The sequence below is a fragment of the Pithys albifrons genome, chromosome 2 (genome assembly GCF_047495875.1).
Source record: "Pithys albifrons albifrons isolate INPA30051 chromosome 2, PitAlb_v1, whole genome shotgun sequence".
Classification (NCBI taxonomy): Eukaryota; Metazoa; Chordata; class Aves; order Passeriformes; family Thamnophilidae; genus Pithys; species Pithys albifrons.
This window is the reverse complement of record NC_092459.1, coordinates 95,852,011-95,871,974: the sequence shown is the minus strand read 5'-3', so window position 1 is coordinate 95,871,974 and position 19,964 is coordinate 95,852,011. Positions and strand designations below refer to the sequence as shown.

The 19,964-nt window shown below is 42.3% G+C and overlaps 1 protein-coding gene across 2 annotated transcripts in view; it reads right to left on the bottom strand.

Annotated features, from left to right (window-relative positions):
• Window positions 1–11,823, bottom strand: part of KCTD3 (potassium channel tetramerization domain containing 3) — a 34,278-nt gene extending 22,455 nt beyond the window's left edge. Inside the window, exons 1-8 of one of the 2 annotated variants that reach the window (XM_071578662.1) lie at window positions 11,453–11,823; window positions 7,184–7,237; window positions 5,705–5,750; window positions 4,773–4,846; window positions 4,256–4,314; window positions 3,981–4,061; window positions 3,136–3,270; window positions 1,825–1,915 (exon numbers count right to left, since the gene is read on the bottom strand). In XM_071578662.1, the coding sequence (XP_071434763.1) occupies window positions 1,825–1,915; window positions 3,136–3,270; window positions 3,981–4,061; window positions 4,256–4,314; window positions 4,773–4,846; window positions 5,705–5,750; window positions 7,184–7,237; window positions 11,453–11,526 (614 nt within the window). In that variant the 5' untranslated portion in view covers window positions 11,527–11,823. Of the gene's footprint in view, window positions 1–1,824; window positions 1,916–3,135; window positions 3,271–3,980; window positions 4,062–4,255; window positions 4,315–4,772; window positions 4,847–5,704; window positions 5,751–7,183; window positions 7,238–7,465; window positions 7,537–11,452 lie in introns of those variants that run through there. The other variant, XM_071578670.1, reaches the window with a different exon arrangement.
• Between the last annotated feature and the right edge of the window lie 8,141 nt (window positions 11,824–19,964).

Genomic DNA, 19,964 nt, shown 5'->3' with positions numbered 1-19,964 from the left:
ACTGTGTTCTACCCATACAGCATGCAAAAGTTGTAGGGAAGAGATTTAAGAGCAAGATTATCTTCACTGTATTCAGTCTTATGGTTATTGCATTCTCACAAATTTAATAATCAAATTTTGAAAACTTGTAGTACTTTAAAAGAAAAAAAATTACTATCTTTAAGATACACTGTTTTGTTGTAGCTTTACACTAAAGTAATTATCTTGAATATTTAAATACTATCTGTTACAAGCAGCCAAAATCAAAGTCTCAAAACTAAGTATCTGAATATACTTGATTTCTTACTGCATGAGATTGACTGTTCAATCCACTGCAAATTACCCTTACTTTGAGAAGTGATTCTGGCTAAAATTCAGATGTTGCCCTTACACTGAAATAGTACTGACTGATAGTGCTGATCTTAAAAATCACATCATTTCACTGCAGCATAATAGCACCATATAAGTTACATTTAAATTTGTGGGTAGAGGGAAATAGTTTTAAGTGTATGCTGTCTCCTCAAACCCTAGATACTGTGAAAATTATCACACTGGGCCATAAAAGAAAAGTACTAAGATACAGGAGAGAGGGCAAAAAAATGTTACTATAAATTGTAGAAGAGCAAAGTGGAGAAGGGAAAATTCCATCATTGTGTTCCTAGAGTTCCTTCAAGTTCCAGAATAAAAAAACCCAGACTTGATACCTTGTGTGTCTGTGAAGAAAAACAGTACTTTCAATTGGCATGTTGACCAGCACCCTCTCTCAGCAACCATTCAAGTCTGACACAGTGCATCACAAGCAGCACTAACACTTAAGTTCAATGGTAACAAGTCCCATTAAGGAGAATACCAAGAAGGAAAGAGGAAGAATCTTTCACTTAAAGTGAGCTAGCATCCAAGGAAAACAGAGATAAAATCCTAAGGAGGGAACTATCAGCACAAGACAATTGCAAATCATTGCCTCTTTCTCTTGTCAGACCATATGAAGCATAATCAAAACATTAAGCAGAACAAGAGAAGCCACATTTAGTACAAACTAAAGCTAAACAAATTTCAGTGGTGAATACAAGTTAGATGTGACTTAAGTTACAAAGTTTAAGCAAGTACATTAGTATTCTGTAGAGTGAAAAAGGCAGCTGTAGCTTGGCAGTAACCAAAAAGAAGCTGTTCACATTACACTCTTCTTCTTTTTCTGAACCACAGTAGACAGCTGTGTTAGATTGGTTTGGGTAACAGCCCTCGTTAAAACATTACTTTCCATCAAAAAGACAGCCACCAATTAAATCAAGACTACCAGATGTGAACTAAAACCAGCTTCTGTAATATGAGGGTACTGCTTACTGATGTTAAAAAACAGCCAGCTTGTTTACAAGTCATGTAGGACCCTTTTCAGCAATCCAGGTGAAGTAGCATGTGCTTAAACAGTTCTGCTAAGGAAAAAATCCTGAAGTTTAAGACAAGGTACATCCTGTATGTAGCAAAAATCCATTAACTGTTTCAGCTCCTTGGATACACAAACTTCATAGACTGTCTTCAAACCAAAAGCAGGAAAAACTTTAAAATTAGTTTTCCATTTAAAAACCTTCTTTAAAACAGGCTTTTGAAGCAGTTACATTGGAGCCCACTTGGAACTTCTGCAACAGCATCAAGAATATGAAAGCAGCAAGACCTGAGTTCCTATTAAGCAGCATATTTGCACAAAAAAAAGGCAGCAATTCTTAGAGGATCAGAATGAATGCATTTATCTACTGACATTTCACAGTAAAGCAAAGTTTTTGCTTTGCTCACAGTAAATGATCATATTTTTTTAGATTTGTATAACCCAACAAGCAACTGTTTTCATACCTGTAGCAAACAGCAAAATGGGCATAGGCAGCTACTATCCAGTTGTGGTGGCCAGCTACAATCAGGACCTTTCGTGGGTCCACAGGAAAGCCTAAAAACCAACAAAGCTGAAGTCAGGCAAGTGATGAATATTAGGTAAGCAGAGACATCTATAACAGCATGGAAGGAGAGATAATAGGAGAACAGAAACTTTGATCATCAAGTTTCTGGAGGCACATTTTCAGCTAGATTCTAGTTACCAGTATTACTCCTCACATCCTTACAGCTGCTACAGCTCTTATGTGGAAAGAAAGCCATTTTGTCATCATTACAAGGCAGTGTTAAGGCAAAGTGTTCACAAGGAGAAAACACGTCTCAGTTTTAAAGCCTGCCTAATTGGTAAAAGATTAAGGACTGTAATCAGTTAGAAAACAACACTCTCTCTTGTGTAAAAGTTCTTTCCAAATAGTTAGGGCAACCCTGTTTTATTGTTCCAGACTGCTAAACTGAAATTTCCAGTGTCTCAAAACACATATAGCCCCATTTATTATCTAGTGTGAACACGCCTGCTTCTGATCTAGAACTAAATCAGGTTTGGCAGAAGTGTTGGATGGCACTGGAAATTCATGGTTGTCATACTTCCCCAGGTTAGTGCTCAGACTTGATATGCTTAAGAACCAATGCCTCAAGACTGCATCTTCTGTCTCATTATCCCAAAGACTGCCTTCTTCCAAACCTGCAACAGCTCACAAAGAATCAGCAGTTCATAACCTTACTTTTATATTACCTGGAATATATTCACATTTAAGATACTCTAGATTATCCTAATACTGCTACAATTTACAGGATTGTAACAGAAATATGACATTTCTAACAGCATAATTTTGCTCACAAAGTTAAAAGCCGGAAAACAACAGAATTCAAGTCTCACAATTTTTCCATGAAAATTACCTTTACTCCAAAAAAGTCAGCTCTTGCAGGGCAAGAGAGGCACCAAGAGTAAGAAAGAGGTGAAAGAGCAGGAAGTAGGTGCTGAACAAAGACAAAGAGACAGCAGTCTCTCTGTTTTTTATCTTGGCTTTAGGATAGTGTAAGGCATTTGTCTAAGGGGCCATGGTAAGACTGCATGAACAACTTTGATTTGCCTTTCCCTCAATCCTTAGCTCTTGTGAGCCTTAAATACTGTACAAGGAGTAGTGTTTAACTAAGTATTCAGCAATTTTACTCAGGCAAACATCGAATAACAGATTTAAACCAGATACAGTCACAGTATTTACTCCCCAGACACAATCATCTTTGCAATTTGTTTTGGTCTTACAACACAAGCCTCACCTAGCCTGACTGTACCTTCCCCAGTACCAGCAAGTGTAGGTTGGACACCACCGCCATGTATCTCACTCTCATTCTGACCAGTTCTAACATCAGACGGTGGCCCAGTAGGATTAATTATTTTACGGCTGGGAATGCCTATAATAGAAAAGAAAAGAGATGTTTTGTCCCACTCCTTAAACCTTACAACAGATAAAACAGTTCACTTTCAAAATACAGGACTAATACTTGCACATTTTGATGCACAGTTTAATTCATCTGCTATAAGAACTAGGCAATATTGCAACACTGAAATAAAAAATACTTTTGCTCTCTATGCTGACATTCACAATTTAGAGAATTGCCTTCAGAAAACTTATCAATAATTGGCTAGATACCCCTTAGAGTTCAGGTTAACACTAAGCTGTATTCATCTCTGTAGAGAAGTAAAAAAATCTCACAGGTACTCTTATTGGTAAGGGAAGTCAATTGTGGTGATTGGTCACCTAGACACAGGATTGCAAGGCAACTGCACCTTCAGAAAGAAGAAAGCACCACATGCTGCTAACACTATAATGAAACACACTTGAAGGACCACTTTAGACTACTCCCAAACACAGCCTGCTTAGTACTAATATGCCACACTCCCCTGCCCAGTACTCACACCCAGCACGTGACATTTCATACACCATACAGATGAAAGTCTTCCTTTTTAATCACAATAATGTTCTGTTCAACCATTCATCTTTAGCTATGCATAAGAAGGCCTTCTCTGAAGAGTTTGTCACCTAGAGTTAACCCGAGCCAACCATCCCCACAAACTAAAGCAATAAGTCACTGCAAACATCAGACAATGAACACAAAAATACCTGGAGGAGGTAGGTAGCCATGAAAAAGGACACTGCCACAGGATGAGCGTTCCAGTTCTTCACATAATAACAATCTTCTCACTAAGGAGGAAAATGAGATATGACCACAGCCTGTGCTTCCTTGGAGACATTACATAATCTCAATTATCCTTCTGATTTTTAAAATCTTTACTGTGAAAAGCTTCAGGATCACAGCTTCCCAGAATTTGTCAGTGGGCCATTACTACAGTAATAAATATAAGATGACCTCACATTAAGATAAAAAACCCAGTTACCTAAAGGAGTGATTCCATAGAATTCAGCTTCATGCCTGAGAACATTAATACTCACTCCCCTAGAGAAGTAAAAAAACAAAACAAAACACATCAAGAACAAAGTGAGTCAAGCCCTTGAATATAAATACTTGCACATAACTGGATATTACACAATATAAATACCAAGCTATCTAACAGTTTACAGAACTACCACAAAATACATTCAACATGTTGATGTTTGAGATTTCAAAGTGATCTTAATTTACTCAGCTTTCATTTTAAAAAAAGATACAGAAACTATAAAGAAATACAGTGCAAGAAGTGGTTTAAATTACAAGAATATACAAAGGAAATAGAATGCAACCACTTCTGCCTCCACCATGCCATACATATGGACATGGCCTCATATCTACCAGGGAGCTGAGTTATATACCAGACACCCAACTAGATGAGTGAATCTTAACAATCCTCATCTGAAAAAGTTTTCTAATGCTTCTGATTAAAACAATTTTCACCTGAAATAATTAAAACTTCTTACCGTAAGTCTAACTCCTTTGTGCGAAGAAAATTTAAAATGGGTGCAAATGCTGCTGGATCTCGATCAATAAATATCTGCAAAGAAAAATTTCTGCACTTGAGCGTTATTATGGAGCAACTGTCAGCTAAAATGCTTTTTTATGCTGAGTGTGGGAAAGAGGAGTTGAAGATGAGGTATTCAGCTGACAAACAAAACCCAGAGCTTTTGAGCCTCTTCTTTGCTCTCATTATTCTTCTGCTATCCACTAATTTAAAATTCCTAAAGGATGTAAACACAAACACTGCTGCAAATAGATGGCACTTAATAAATGTGTTCTTGAGATTCTAGAGTCTCCACAAAGGTCAATGGATAATAATCTCACTTCTATCCTGTGTTTAGACTGCAGTAAATTTACTAAGAGCTCAGGATAGGATTAGAGACTTTAAAATTAAGTCAATTACCATTAAAACTACCTTTACACTTTTAGCAAAGTACTTCTGTTTCTTACTATCACTTAACAACATCAGTGAAACTATAGTTTCCCATTTAAGAATATCATATCCACAGATTGAAATGGCCATTTTGCTACATGTATTTGCCAAAAGAGCTACATTTCCATTACTCAACTACATACGCAACGGCTATCTAATGAAAATTACACCTCCCAGCAACACAGCAATTAGCAGCTCTTCTGTGTAAGCAAAGTACAGTTGGCAATTCTGCACTACCTGTACAACACAGAATGAGCACAGAAATATGCTCATTGTTCCAGTTTAATTCACCTTGAAAAAAGATGAGAACCAAGGCCAGAGATGTCTCTGATCTTCATGAAAGTTTAGCCTGACTCAAGCAGTGTAACTCCCATTAGCACCCAATAGTGACTATGATTTTAGGAGAGAACCTATCAAAGGCATAACATTAAATTAAAGGGTTACAGTAGGTTTATTACTCACAGCACCAGTTTCATCCTTTAGTGTTGAAATTCTTCCACTCAGCAAACTGAAATACAGGAAATCTTAATTAGATAGCCCTCAGAAATGTACTAACACAAACACAGGATAGCAACATTCTCAGTCAGTTTGCCCTCTCTGAGTATTGCTGATTACATTTTGATAAAATAGTGTACTGAGCAAAGAAAACTGCCTTTGTAAAGCAGAGTGATGGAGTGGGTGAAGTATCTCTGCTGAACCAAGGAGCAATGCATGTACACCCAAGGAAAGGTTGAGAGCTGCATCATAAGAACCTTCAGATTCTCAAAGAAAACAGGCACAAGGCCTAGTCTGAAAGGATGGAAAAGTTTTCCCAGGCATTCAGAGGACTGCATAGTTTTTAAAAATCTGGTTAAATTGGTAAAAGCTGCTGAAACAAAAAGGAAGAGTAAACAACCCAACCTGAAAGGACTTACTGGACAAGAAGGGAATAAATTATTTCTAACACAATTTTACTTCAAAGTTTCTCTTCTATCAGATCAAAGTACTTCTGCTCAAGACCCATTAAAAACATAATGCCAAAAATCTCACTTTAGGTAGGATGGAAACTAACTACCATCAACAGTTCTATTTCAAGATTTTGTCTGAGTCTGGATGATAATCTGTATGATTTTCCAGTATTGGATCACTTTCAGGACAATCTCCTTAGACAGAATATTTAGCATTTAGAGACTGGGGAATAGCTTGAGACTTCCTCCTTGTGCCTTTCTTTGCATGCCTCAAAGAAGGTGACATTTCCTTGGCATTTCATTTATCCAAACATTTCAGTAAAACGTGAGCAGGTAACGCTGCCTGTGTATGTCAGCTGCCAGGCTTTCATTAGGAAAGAAGTCTAGAGTACAAAAATTAAAGGTAAGGAAACAAAATTACCAGCATTTAAGTTTTCCTTTACGTGTTTAGGATTAATCAGGGTGACAGAAGTACAGCAAGTACAGCACAAAATACAAATAATAAGCAGCACAACCTGCAGAAGAAGTAATAATTCAATAATTCAGGAGCTCCTGTATCACAAGTTAAACACCCCAAAACTTTGAGTTAACTCAGAGTACAGAAATAACTAAAGAGAAAAAATCAACACTCCCTAAGAATCTCACACATTAAAGGCGGTGCTACTGCATATGACCAATAAGATCACAAGTGTATACAGGAGTCAATGGCATGTTCCTTTCCTGCAGATTTGGAGTATTATTTCCATAACCCTCTGTCTAAGAAGTGGCAACTCTTCAGCACACATAAGCTGCCAAGGTTACATTCAAGAAAGAAGATGCCTTTTGGGTAACAACTTATTTCAAATAAATCTGTTCCACTGCTTGCCAGAGTTCCTTAATGCTTCCCTTCCCCTAATAAAGACACTATTTACAGCATAAATTAAGAACTGAGAACATTAATTTTTTAATGATTGTTAATTTGTCTTTGTTTCATGTGATAATATATTGCAAATACCTGGAAAAGAAAGAGTCTGGAATCCACATCAGTGTTTGTCTTGAAGTGCTGAACCTAGGAAAACAAAGTTACAAGATCAGAACCAGCTATAAATTGGAAAGAAGTCTGCTTTATAGAAAATTCCTTGATTTGTCCTACAAAACTGGTATCAAACGGTTTGGGGAAGTTTGAGATCATTTAAATGTCTGCACAAACTCAGAGAGGTTGCAGATTCTTTGCACAGGCTGTCCTTAAGCAAGAAGCAGGACAGTCTGGAGACCCCAAAAGTTTCATTCTTCATACTTTGTATGTTTCTAACACATTGTCCAAACATCCTGTATCTTCCTGGTTCTCATACTTTGTCAACATTAATGCTTACAAAGAAAGACTCACAGAAAACAAACACTCCTCCACACACACAAAACCCAAACAGTAAAATATAAACTTATCAGCAATGTGCTATGTTTGTCATTAACTGCGTGATATCCTTACTTAGGACTCAGACTGTGGTACACTGTGCACTGCAAAAGACTTCAATGAGCTTCAAGTTAATATTTTACAGGAACTTTACTTATTTGTCATTTTGCTATTTGGGCCCCTTTGCGGGAGAGGAAGGGCAACAAAAATAACAGTTAAAAAGAAAAAATATTTATTCTGATTCGTATAATGAAATAACATGGATTGTTACATTATTTATGATGCCAGACAGTACTTTACATAATAATAACTATGGATTATTTTTATACTTCTTCTGGTTTTGGTTTAACATGAAGCAAGACAACTGGACTGGCAGCTTGGACAATGAGCTCATGCTCTGCATCAGCCCTCTGGCTGTACAGACCCTCTTACTAGTGCCTGACTAAGAAACCTTTAGTGACCTCTTCATTAATGGAAAACAAAAAAAATGCACAAAAATAAAATTCCACTACAACTTTACATCTAGCAGAAGATTACAAAATACTTTTGGAATAAAAGTACTTAATTTATCCAGTTTTCACTGTTAGTATTTTCCAGTTTGGGAGGGGAAAAAAAAGTTTTGAACAAAAAACGTCACTTTTATACCCCTTTTATATTCTCCAAGAGGCAGAAACACAAAGTCCACACAGAACTACCATTCTGCATAAAACATGGGATTGTGTATCTGCTCACTGCAAACATAACAATGGCAAATCTGTTCGTAACAGAAAACTTGCAATATCAGCACTCTAAGCACAAACATGCACAAAGTCTTTTCTTAAAAGAAAAAAAAAAGCACTTCTAATGTACTTATAAGTAATCTTCAGTTTTGCACAGCAATACAGGTCACCACCCTTATCTACTTTAAGAGTAAAGGATAACTCATTTAACTATATTCTAGTACATGCATAATAGAAAACAATAAAACACATGAATTTTAACCAAAATTAATCCAGACAGTGCTTCTAACTATGGGAATAGATGCAGCATCACCAGTTAGCCCTTCTAAAGGTCTCCACAAGACAAACACTTTTATTGTCTAACAGTTTAAACACTTTACAATTTTTACTTATTTTGTCATTTTAGAAAAAAAAAGAAAATGAGAAAACCTCAAAATAAGAAGACTTATGGTCACAGGAAGGCATATATAGGCAGAAAGATATCAGAAAACTACTCAAATCAGAGTTAACTGGCATTTTCTACAAGACTGAATGAGAAATGCTAAATTAATTCCTAAACAGTAACCTGACGAGACCATGAAGACATTTCAGGATCCTCAAAAATATGCTCGAGGACTTGGCGGTACTATCTTCTCCATATACTACAGCACAATATCTGGTCTGGAGATATGTCTCCATTTAGGCACAAGCAACAGTCAGATCTTCAGAGGTACCACAACTGAAGTTTTGCTGATGTTTTGACCAGCTGGGTTCCACTCTAGCATTTCATCAGTCAGATAAAGAGCTTAGTAGCAAAATGTTTCAGACAGACATTCCAGAAGAACAAGTCACACAACAAGGAGGACAGGAAAAAAAGCCATCAACCAATTCCACATTTGTCTTCTCTCAATTAACAGTGGATTTATACTGCACAAAGATTTTCTGTCTGTAATTTAGCACTACAGTACCAGTTTAGTAAGCAATACCTCACACTAACACACACTTTAGAACTTTTAATACGTATACATTAATCTATGTAAACAATAAGACAAGAGTCCTCTCTTCCAGGATACAGAAAGAAGTTTAGCTGTGTATCTGCAGCTCCATGCAGCAGTCAGATAGACATTGGATAAGGAAAATTAGGCAAACCCAGTGCAATATCCTCAAATACTCTCAAGCAGGTGGCAGCCTACAGCTATTTTAAAGAAAATATAGGTATCTGTAAACTGACATGCTAAGTGTGGCTTTAAACCAACCATAATCATAGCCTATTTTGCTTCTAGAGTTACTTTATAACGAGAGACAGATATAGAGTCGAGAAGTTCACCTACTTTGTTACAGTAATTTATGTGAATGTTAATTTGCAAGAGGTTTGAGCTTGAAGTAAAGGAATTTACAAAAGCTGAGACCAGGAACTGTTGGAGAAACTGCACACAACAGAGAAGCCCTGACAGTCCTGGGAAACAGTGGGAACCCCTTGCCTGAACATGGTAAGTGAGGGTCTCTGTAGTAGATGCTGCAAAGCATAACTGGTGTGAGAGACAGAGGACAGTGCTCATTTATTCTCCTCATAAAAGTCTACAAACCAAACTAACAGTTTCAGGTTTCTAGTAAGAGTGATAGGAACTAAAGAAGAGGAAGAGATGTGTATAGTACCCCATGCTTGCCCATTTACTGTCCAGATCATCCACACCATTTGTCATCTGCATTTGAAAGCTGATAAACATGGCTCAGGTACATTTTTCAAAGACCATGAGCACTACAAGGGAAGTTGACCTTGCAAAAGACCAAAACTTCTCACACAGAGATACTGTTCTGTACAGTCTCGTTACTGAAAGGGAAATATCCATGCACACATTTCCTACTCCTTACATCCAAATGATATCTGTTGACTAGAATCTAGATTGCCAGCTAGAAATGAAATACATACAATTGTTAGTTTGCCTTATCCTTCCGACCTCTCTGTGTAGGCAAACCCTCTGAGAATATCTATTTCTTCCCTGATTTGTGCCATGTACCTAATTCTTTGTCCTCTGCAGAGGCATTTAACAAGGAAGACCTATTTACAATTATGGAATTGAAGCACCTTTGCAATTTCATGTGTCACAAAAACCTAAAAGACAAACTGGCCTATTATTTTCAGTGATAAGAGTTCACTGAAGAACACTGTGCAGTATAACACAAAATCTGGCCCAAGTCAACAACAAAGTTATCCTGAAAGCATCGTTATAGGTGAGTTTTGCCTATGCAAATTACAAGCAGCTTCTCTGGGCAGAATCAGGTTCCTAATGTCTTATCCTAATAAAGGAATTTTGCATCGATTTCTGTGGCACTCTATGCTAAGAAAGGCTGCAAAATACAATTTAGTTATCAGACCAAGTTCATGTTCATAATGCAAGAAAATTCTTAAAATAGTAGTAGTAAGTAGTTCCTACTAGTTATGGCTGGCTTCCCGTTGTGCGCAGACGCGGGAAGCCACATTACTTCAGTTTCCACTAGATACGATAATCCAAATGATTTCATGTCTGAGCACTTTGACAGGAATATCTGCACTATGTATCACACAGATTCTGACCACAGCTGTCTCACAACTCCCTGCCAAAATGACTACATCTGCCAGCTTCCAGAATTCCAGCGTGCATTTAAAAACAATACAATTCTTTATTCTGGTTGATACCGGGAGTATCGTATCAACCTTTTTAATACTTTAGTCTCTGAGGCCGCTAGACAGACTGCTCACTAGAAGCCTATGGATGTGATGGCAAAGCAAAGCCATAAATTCTCCACCCCTGAAGCAGCAGTATTCCCAGAGTCCCCAAGATGTATCTAGAGCAGTGTGTACCCAGACAGCCCCGGCACCGCGGGCAGACACCACGCGGCGCCAAGACACGCCGTGTCTGCCCCCAAGTACCGCTGGGCCGCTGCCCTGCGACGTGCCGGGGGAAGGTTCATCCAGGCGCTCCCGGCGGGCAGCCCCGGAGACCACGGAGCCCCGGCGGGCAGCCCTAGGCGAGTCGGCATCGCCGCCCTCCCGGGACGGGGCGGCCGCCGGGCCGGCCTAGACCCCGCCAAGGCCGGGAGCGCCTCCCTCCCTGCGGGCGTGCCCCCGGCAGGGCCCCTTCGGCGCTCCCGCTCGCTCTGCTACCCGGGGCAGCACCGGGCCCGGCTCACTCACCTGGTGCCGCCCACGTTGAGCTGGATGATCTCCCCGCTGCCGGCGCCGGCCAAGCCGCCGCCGTTCCCCGCCATCTTCCCCGCCGCCCGCTCCGGCCGGCGCCCGCCGCCTCCCGCCGGGCCCTCGCGGCCGACGGCAGCAGCGGCGGAGCCGGGCGAAGGCGGCGGCGGCGGCGGGGAAGGAGGCGATGGGGGATCGGCCAGCGGCGGCCGGGGCAGGGGCAGCTCCCCGCCGCTCAGGCCCGGCCAGGGGCGGAACACACCATGGCAACGCGGCAGCACCGGAACGAGCAGCGGGGCCGGCGCGGGGCAAACCGGCTCGGACGCCGTCGGAACGGGGCGGGAGAAGGAGGCGGACGGGGAAAAGGAGGCGGGGACGGCGCGGCTGGGCGGGGGGAGCCGGGAACGCCCCAGGGAGGCCGCGACGCGCCCGGAAAGGGCCGGCGGAGCCCGCCCAGCCTGGGGGCGGTGTCAGGCCTGGAAAGAGAGGCTACGGTACCGAAATTCTGGGTTTGGGTGTTTTTAAGGGAAGGGGGAGCAGTCTGTGCCGCCATCAGGCGCCAGCGGCCCCCGCCAAAATAAAGAGGGAAAGGCAGCGACGCTGGTGAAAGATCTGGAGCACAAGACCTGTGGGGAGCGGCTGTGTTCAGCCTGCAGAAAAGGAGGTTCAGGAATGACCTTATCGTTCTCTACAACTACCTGAAAGGAGGGTGTAGCCAGGTGGGAGTCGGTCTCCCAGGCAACCAGCAACAGCACGAGAGCACATAACCTTAAGCGGCTCCAGGGGAGGTTTATGTTGGACATTAGGATAAATTTCATCGCAGAAAGGGTGATTAGACATTAGACTGGACTGCTCAGGGAGGTGGTGGAGTCACCGACCCTGGAGGTGTTATGGAAAGTCTGGATGTGGCACTGAGTGCCGTGGTCTAGTTGACGTGGTGTTTGGTCATAGGCTGGACTCGAGGATCTCACAGGGCTTTGCCAACATAATTGATGCTGTGAAAGCCACTGCTAGTGAGGGTCCCCTGGGCTTTACATCTACTGCCTGTAGGGACCCCGGGAGGACTCCCCCTGGGGAGTTCAGTACATGCCAGTTCCATGCGAGAGAGGTGTAGAAAAAGAAAATTCCTTGAAAACTCAATGAGAAGGCAGTGGCAGCACAGTAGATTTTAAAGCCTGGGTTGCAGCCCACAGTAATCAATCAAATTCTGTACTGCTTAAAGGACAAAAATACTAGACATGACAAATCTGAGCCCACAATGCAGTTTGAGGGGAAAAAATCTATCACAGCACGTGAAGAAAAATTGAAGTGGAAATAAATGACAGTGCGGTTACCAAAGGAAGTCATAAAATCATGGTTTATATTTGTGAGGATAGGCTTTATGATCAATTCTTACACTCAAACAAGGAGAAGAACAAGCAAATACGAGCCTGGTATTTCAACTTAAAAACTTTAAGTGAAATTTGCCTACAGATTGAAAACTCACTGAATGGTTCCACATCCTAATGTTTTTCTGCAAAAATATATGGATACGATTCAAGCATGGTCAGAAATTGTATTTTGAAAATGGAGTGAGTTAAGGGACTAGCCAAGAAATAAACTGCTTGAAGTTACCTGGTCACTTCACTTGGATTCCTTGGAAATTAAAGGTTTATCCCTGCAGCCATATCATAGAGCTGAACTGACCAAAGCTATGAAGATGCCTTTGCCAGACAAAGAGGTATTTTGGGGGAATGACTTTTCTTTCACAAGACCCTATTGCTGTCGTAGAGAAACTCAGCTGTGCTGGGCTTCTGGGGCTGAGTGGGTAACCAGCTCAGTGTGTTAAGGTTAGGTGGGGCATTACGAATACTTCTGTAATGGGTTCTGAATATGTTAGTACAGACGCTTCTACAGTGTGTTTCGCCCTACAGCCTAAGGGAAAACAAAGATTAAAAAGCAGCCAAATGTCACCAAGCCCTAGACCTTCATGCTTTTTGTATGCTTTGTAGTCTGACTGTAGTTTGGGTTTCTTTCTGGACTCAAGAAGAGACACACTTTCGAATTTCTGCTGAGTTGTCTTCTCTGGAAATAAAAAATGTCAAGCACATAAGGAAGTTGAATTTTTTCTCTTACATCCTGATGGACTCCTCTAACTATTAATATATTGGATAAGAGAGTGGGATGGAATACTTCTTTTCTTGTATTTGGAAGGAAGACTGATAGTCCCTGCTTCAGCCCCTCAGCTTTTAAAATAAAAACTTAAGTCAGAGAGGGTTTGAGACTGTGGATCACACTTGGAAACCATACCCTTCAACCTACCCTAATGCAAGGCCTACACCTGCCTTCAGTGTTTCCTGTGGGCCATTTTGAGTGGCTGCTCATTCAGGCAGTTGACTGAAAGATCACTGTTCTGCATGCCTAATGCAATCATAGTTTATAAAGAGTCTAATCTAATAGCTTGGGTAGTCAAGAACTATAAACTGCACAGCAACAAGCCGCGTGTCTTAAAGAAATGGCACTGTAAGCATTGTGCATATAAATGCTTCTGTGGCCCAACTTGTTTAGATGACTTTTGAAAAACACATCTGAGGCTCCTAAGTCATGCTTGTCTCTCAGTGTCTGAAATTGAAGTTTTGTCTCTTCGTAAATAAAACATAACCATCATCGGCATTTATCATTCAATTAATGAAACTCCATCCAGGAAGAAGTAATGCAAGAAAATCAGTTGTGCATTGATGCATTCACTGACAGCTGCAGTCCTCAAACACTTCCACTAGATGCCTCTATTGTTTTTAAAATAAACGTCCAAAATTTAATTCCTGTTTAGCCTAACCACTTAAGGCATATTAAGACATTTTCCCTTGATGTTGCAACTAAAGTACATGATTTTCAATCCCTCTTAAAAAAAAAAAATCCCAGGCTCATTTCAAAGCACACATCTCATCAGCTTTACACAATATTGTTATTAAGTCATAAAAAATGCCAGCAACCTGTCAAAAGAGGGTCACACATGGCACTTGTAGACATCACAATTCAATATACATGCTACCAAGTAATGATTGTACAGTTTAGGAAATGAGGAGGCCCTTGTGGTGGATTATCAGCTGTCTAGTGGTGCACGTTCTTCTCCGGGGACACCCCCTTGTCGTGGGGGAGAAGCTTGCATGCCCTCATGAGGTTGAGAGCTATGCTGTTGGGGGTTTGTGCCGCCGGTAGGGTCTCCCATGCCAGACAGGTCTCAGCTGAAGGGTCAGACAAAGTATGTCCACGGGCAGGATGGCCTCGCTAGCCGTCTGGCAACCATCCTAGGAGAAGGACAACTCCAACCCCAAACCCGGGCAGATGGAGCTCGTTTAGCCCTGTAAGGCCATCCATCTAAGAGAAGGATACTCTAACCAAACCTACGTCCTGAGGTATTCGCTGTCACTGTCCAAGCTCGCTAGGCCGTGGCAGATGAACCTTAGGAGTAAAGGGTGGGGCCAGTTCTGCGCACGCTGTGCCTCACCTAAAAAATCCATTGCGCAGGCTCAAAGGGTTTACCCACATTGCAAAGCCCTGTAGCGACAGGTGAGGGTCGAAAACAGCAGGTGATAGGAAGCAGCTGGAAGCCGCAGACCCAACCCTGCATGCAGGCGGTTCAGGATATGGGTCATTAGAGACTTGACCCCGGAGATGACAGTCTCTTGCGGCAGCATCCTGAATGACCAAGCAGCCTTTTCTAGGGACAGCACTGCTTGCTCCACACGGAGAGGGGCCTAGCAAAGGTGGCCTAAACAAAGGTCATCTCCACACCGGGTTGGATAACCGCGGCCAACCGGCATCTTCCATGCGGTCAAACGAAAACAAAGAGATTTCAAAGGCATACACCTGCCTGCAAAGGTGTGCTCAAACACTCGCATGTTGGAACATCAGAACCATGCTTGATACTGGGGATAGTGGACGTCCTGAGCATCATTCTTCTCTAATTGCCCACGAACTGTCACGGCTCAACATTGACATTGCTGCTCTCAGTGAAGTTCGTCTTCATGAGGAAGGCAGCCTTAAAGAACATGGGGCTGGCTACACACTCTACTGGTCAGGCAAACCCAAAACTGAAGTTGGCTTCATGATTAAAAACTCCATTGCCTCCAAACTTGAAAATCTGCCGACAGGTCATTCCGATCACATTATGTCCTTACGCCTCCCTCTAAACAACAAGCAACTTGTTGTTCTTTTTAGCGTATATGCCCCAACTCTCCAAGCTGACCCAGCGGAAAAAGACAAATTCTAGACAGACCTGCGCCGCCTCACCCAAAATGTTCCTGCAGATGATAAGATCATAATCCTTGGTGACTTCAACGCCAGAGTAGGTAAGAATTCTGAAGCCTGGAAAGGAGTCCTGGGCAAGCATGGCGTTGGAAACTGCAACAACAACGGACGCCTCCTGCTAGAGTTTTGTGCAGAACGGCAGCTCACCATCACCAACACTATCTTTCAACAGAAAGACAGCCTGAAGACAACCTGGATGCATCCTCAATCCAAGCACTGGTACCTAATTGACTATATCTTAGTACAACAGAGAAATGTCAGTGATGTCCGTCATACTTGAGTGATGCCGAGTGCAGAATGTCAAACAGACCACCGCCTTGTGCGCTGCAAACATAACCTCCACTTCAAGCCCAAACCTAAGAGAGGTGGCATTCCGAGGAGGAGGCTCCAAGTCAGCAATCTTCAAACTGCCACAGTGAGAGACAGCTTCCAGGGAAACCTTCAAACTAGACTTAAAGATAATCCCATAGATCCCTCTCCCGAAGCGCTTTGGCAACATATTAAAAGTTGCATCCTGCAGTGCTCTGAAGAGTCCCTAGGGTTCTCCTCCAAGAAAAACAAAGACTGGTTTGATGAGAACAATCAAAAGATCCAGGAACTGCTGAAGAAGAAGAGAACTGCTCACCAGGCACACCTTGCTCAGCCATCCTGCCATATAAAAAAAGCCGCCTTTCGTCTTGCATGCAGTAAGCTCCAACAGAAACTTCGAGACATCCAGAACAAATGGTGGCTCGACCTAGCAGAAAAGACACAACTATGCACAGATTTGGGTGATCAAAGAGGATTCTATGAGGCCCTGAAAGCAGTGTACGGACCCACACACCAGGTTCAAAGCCCCCTACTCAGTGCAGATGGTCAACTGCTTCTAACAGATAAAACCTCCATCCTGAACCGATGGTCTGAGCACTTTCAGACTCTCTTCAGTGCCAACCGTGTAGTCCAAGGCTCAGCAATTCAGCACATTACACAACAGCCGGTGAAACATGAATTGGATGCAGCCCCTACTATGGGAGAGATACTCAAGGCCATACAACAGGTGAAAACTGGCAAGGCAGCTGGGGTCGATGGAATTCCACCTGAAATCTGGAAGCATGGAGGTCAAGCACTCCATGCCAAATTCCATGAGCTTGTTGTGCGTTGCTGGGAACAAGGGGAACTACTACCAGATCTCCCTGACGCAGTCATTATCACCCTGTACAAGAAGAAAGGAGAAAAATCAGACTGCTCAAATTACCGAGGTATTACTTTGCTCTCCATTGCTGGTAAAATCCTTGCAAGAATACTTCTGAACAGATTAGTACCCACTATTGCAGAAGATCTTCTACCTGAAAGCCAGTGTGGTTTCAGAGCCAATAGGAGCACCACAGACATGGTGTTTGTTCTCAGACAACTGCAAGAGAAGTGTAGGGAACAGAACAAAGGTCTCTATGTAACCTTCGTTGACCTCACCAAAGCTTTCGACACTGTGAGCAGAAAAGGCCTGTGGCAGATCTTGGAATGTTTAGGATGTCCCCCCAAGTTCCTCAAAATGATCATCCTGCTACATGAGGATCAGCGTGGACAAGTCAGATATGGCGATGCACTCTCTGAGCCCTTTCCAATAACCAATGGTGTGAAACAAGGTTGCGTTCTTGCACCAACTCTATTCACAATCTTCTTCAGCATGATGCTCCAAAGAGCCACAGCAGACCTCGATGAAGAAGACGGCATCTACATCCGATATCGTACCGATGGAAGCCTATTCAACCTAAGGCGACTGAAGGCCCACACCAAGACCCTGAATCACCTTGTCCGCGAGCTGCTTTTTGCTGATGATGCCGCCCTCGTTGCTCACACAGAAGCAGCTCTGCAGCGCTTACCATCCTGCTTTGCAGAGGCTGCTGAGCTTTTTGGGCTGGAAGTCAGTCTGAGGAAGACGGAAGTTCTCTACCAACCTGCACCTCAAGAAGTCTTCCATCATCCTCACATCACCATAGGCAATTCAGAGCTTAAGTCAGTCCAGCAGTTCACCTATCTGGGAAGTATCATTTCCTCAGACGGTAAGATTGACAAAGAAATAGACAACAGGCTAGCAAAGGCATACAGAGCCTTCGGAAAACTCCATAAAAGAGTCTGGTCCAATAAACACCTGAAGAAAAGTACAAAGATCAGTGTCTACAGAGCCATTGTACTGTCTACTCTTTTATATGGGTCTGAATCCTGGGTCATCTACTGCCACCACCTGTGGCTTCTCGAACACTTCCATCAGCGCTGCCTTCGTTCAATCCTAAACATCCACTGGTCTGATTATGTGACCAATGTGTCTGTTCTTGAACAGGCAGGGGTCAGCAGTATCGAGGCCATGCTGATGAGAACGCAGCTGCGCTGGGCAGGGCACGTCTCCAGGATGGAGGATCACCGCCTCCCGAAGATTGTGCTCTATGGTGAACTCGCCACCGGCTGCCACAAGAGAGGAGCCCCGAAGAAGAGATACAAGGACTCCCTGAAACAACACCTCAGCCTTGGCCATATTGACTGCCACCAATGGTCCACTCTGGCCTCCAATCGGGATTCATGGAGACACACCGTTCACGACGCTGCTGCTTCCTTTGAGAATGCACGGAGAGTCATTCTGGAGGAGAAAAGACAACGCAGAAAGAACCGTTCCTTGCCAATGTCACCTAGGGAGACGTTCCGCTGTGCCTTTTGTGACCGGACCTGCCTATCCTGTATCGGCCTTTTTAGCCACCAGCACGCTTGCAGCAAGCGTGGGTAGTGCCCTTCTCAAATCTTCGTTCGCGAAGCCTAGCCATGATGATGATGATGATCATGATGAGTGGTGCACGTTGCAATTCAATCTCTTTAATTGCAATAATTCTAGGTTAGAGTACAAGGAAAGGTTTCTTACCCACTTTTCTCCACTTGGTTATTAGTACAGTTTTCTTGTGGAACATCCTTTTTTCTGGCTAAGAAGCTAATTACTCCATTCAAAGGCAAATTCTGCTGTATAGATTGTCTTCAGAGGCACCTCCCAATGCTCTTAAGCTACTTAAAATACAAGTCTAGGGAAGAATTGCTACTCTTTGATGTGTTTGCCAGGTACCTGTTTTGCTAAGTTATTAACTGAGAAGCAATTTGGCTCCCCAATAAGCCAAAGGAAGTTCAGAAATAAATTCCTTCCCTGCCTCCTCAGTAGATTCCGTAGAGCAGGATATTTTGTACCATGTTGGACAGCCTCGCTTCCGATTACTTACACCAACACTAAATGCAGCACAGCTGTCTGTGCAACAGTACAGAGTAGCTGGATACCAGTTCCTGGGAGATATATTTAGCTTTTTATATAATGCCTAAGTTAGAATTTTTTCTTTTCATTTTTTCATAGCATCTGGTTTGGAAATCCAGTTAAATATTTTGGAGTCAAATAAACAGTTAATTTTGGTGATAATGCAATGTATTATATTCTTATTGTCTAGGACTGTATTTTGAAGTAAAGGTCACTTTGGGTATTTGAAGGGAGAGGGAGCCCCTCAGTGATTTAAAGTCCCTATTGGTTTTTTAAACTGTTTTCTGACCAAACATGAGAACTTTGTGACAGGGATCTTGTCCGTATAACTTCCTGTAAACTGTCAATCTTGATTAAGGCTGTTACAAAATAATAGTTCCAAATAAAAAACTTTCTACCATCTGCTATAAAGGGAGGAGCCTTGGAACCTGACCAGAGTAGTCACTCTGGGAAATGATGCTGTGAGTCACTAGAAACAATGGTTCATGAATGCTCAGTTTTTCCCCAGTTTTGCATACAATTACTTTGTTTGAAGGGCCTAAAGTTTGAAGGTAATTCATTTAGTAGCTGGAGTCCAATGAAGAGTTCTAGAATAACTTTAAATAGGCCACAGGGGAGAGAGGAAGCTCATGGGATTAGGTGGAGCATTCATTTCTTAATTTCTGAACATATGGCTGTTGCTTGCAAATTAGGAAAAAACCTTTCTTTTCAGCTGCCAGATGCAGTGCTGCACAGTGGGTGGCTACCAAGGATGTTCCCTTTGCCCAGAGCAGCTCCACCCTACAGCTAAATAAAAGGGATGCTAGCAGAAATGTCTATAAAGGCCCCTCTTTCCCATCTTAAAATAGAATGAAAGGAAAGAGATGATATGTCCAGACGCAGGTCAGAAGAAGCTTCCTAGAAGGGGAAGATTCAGCAATTTCTTGTAAAGAACTGTGTACCCAAGTCTGGTGAATCCCT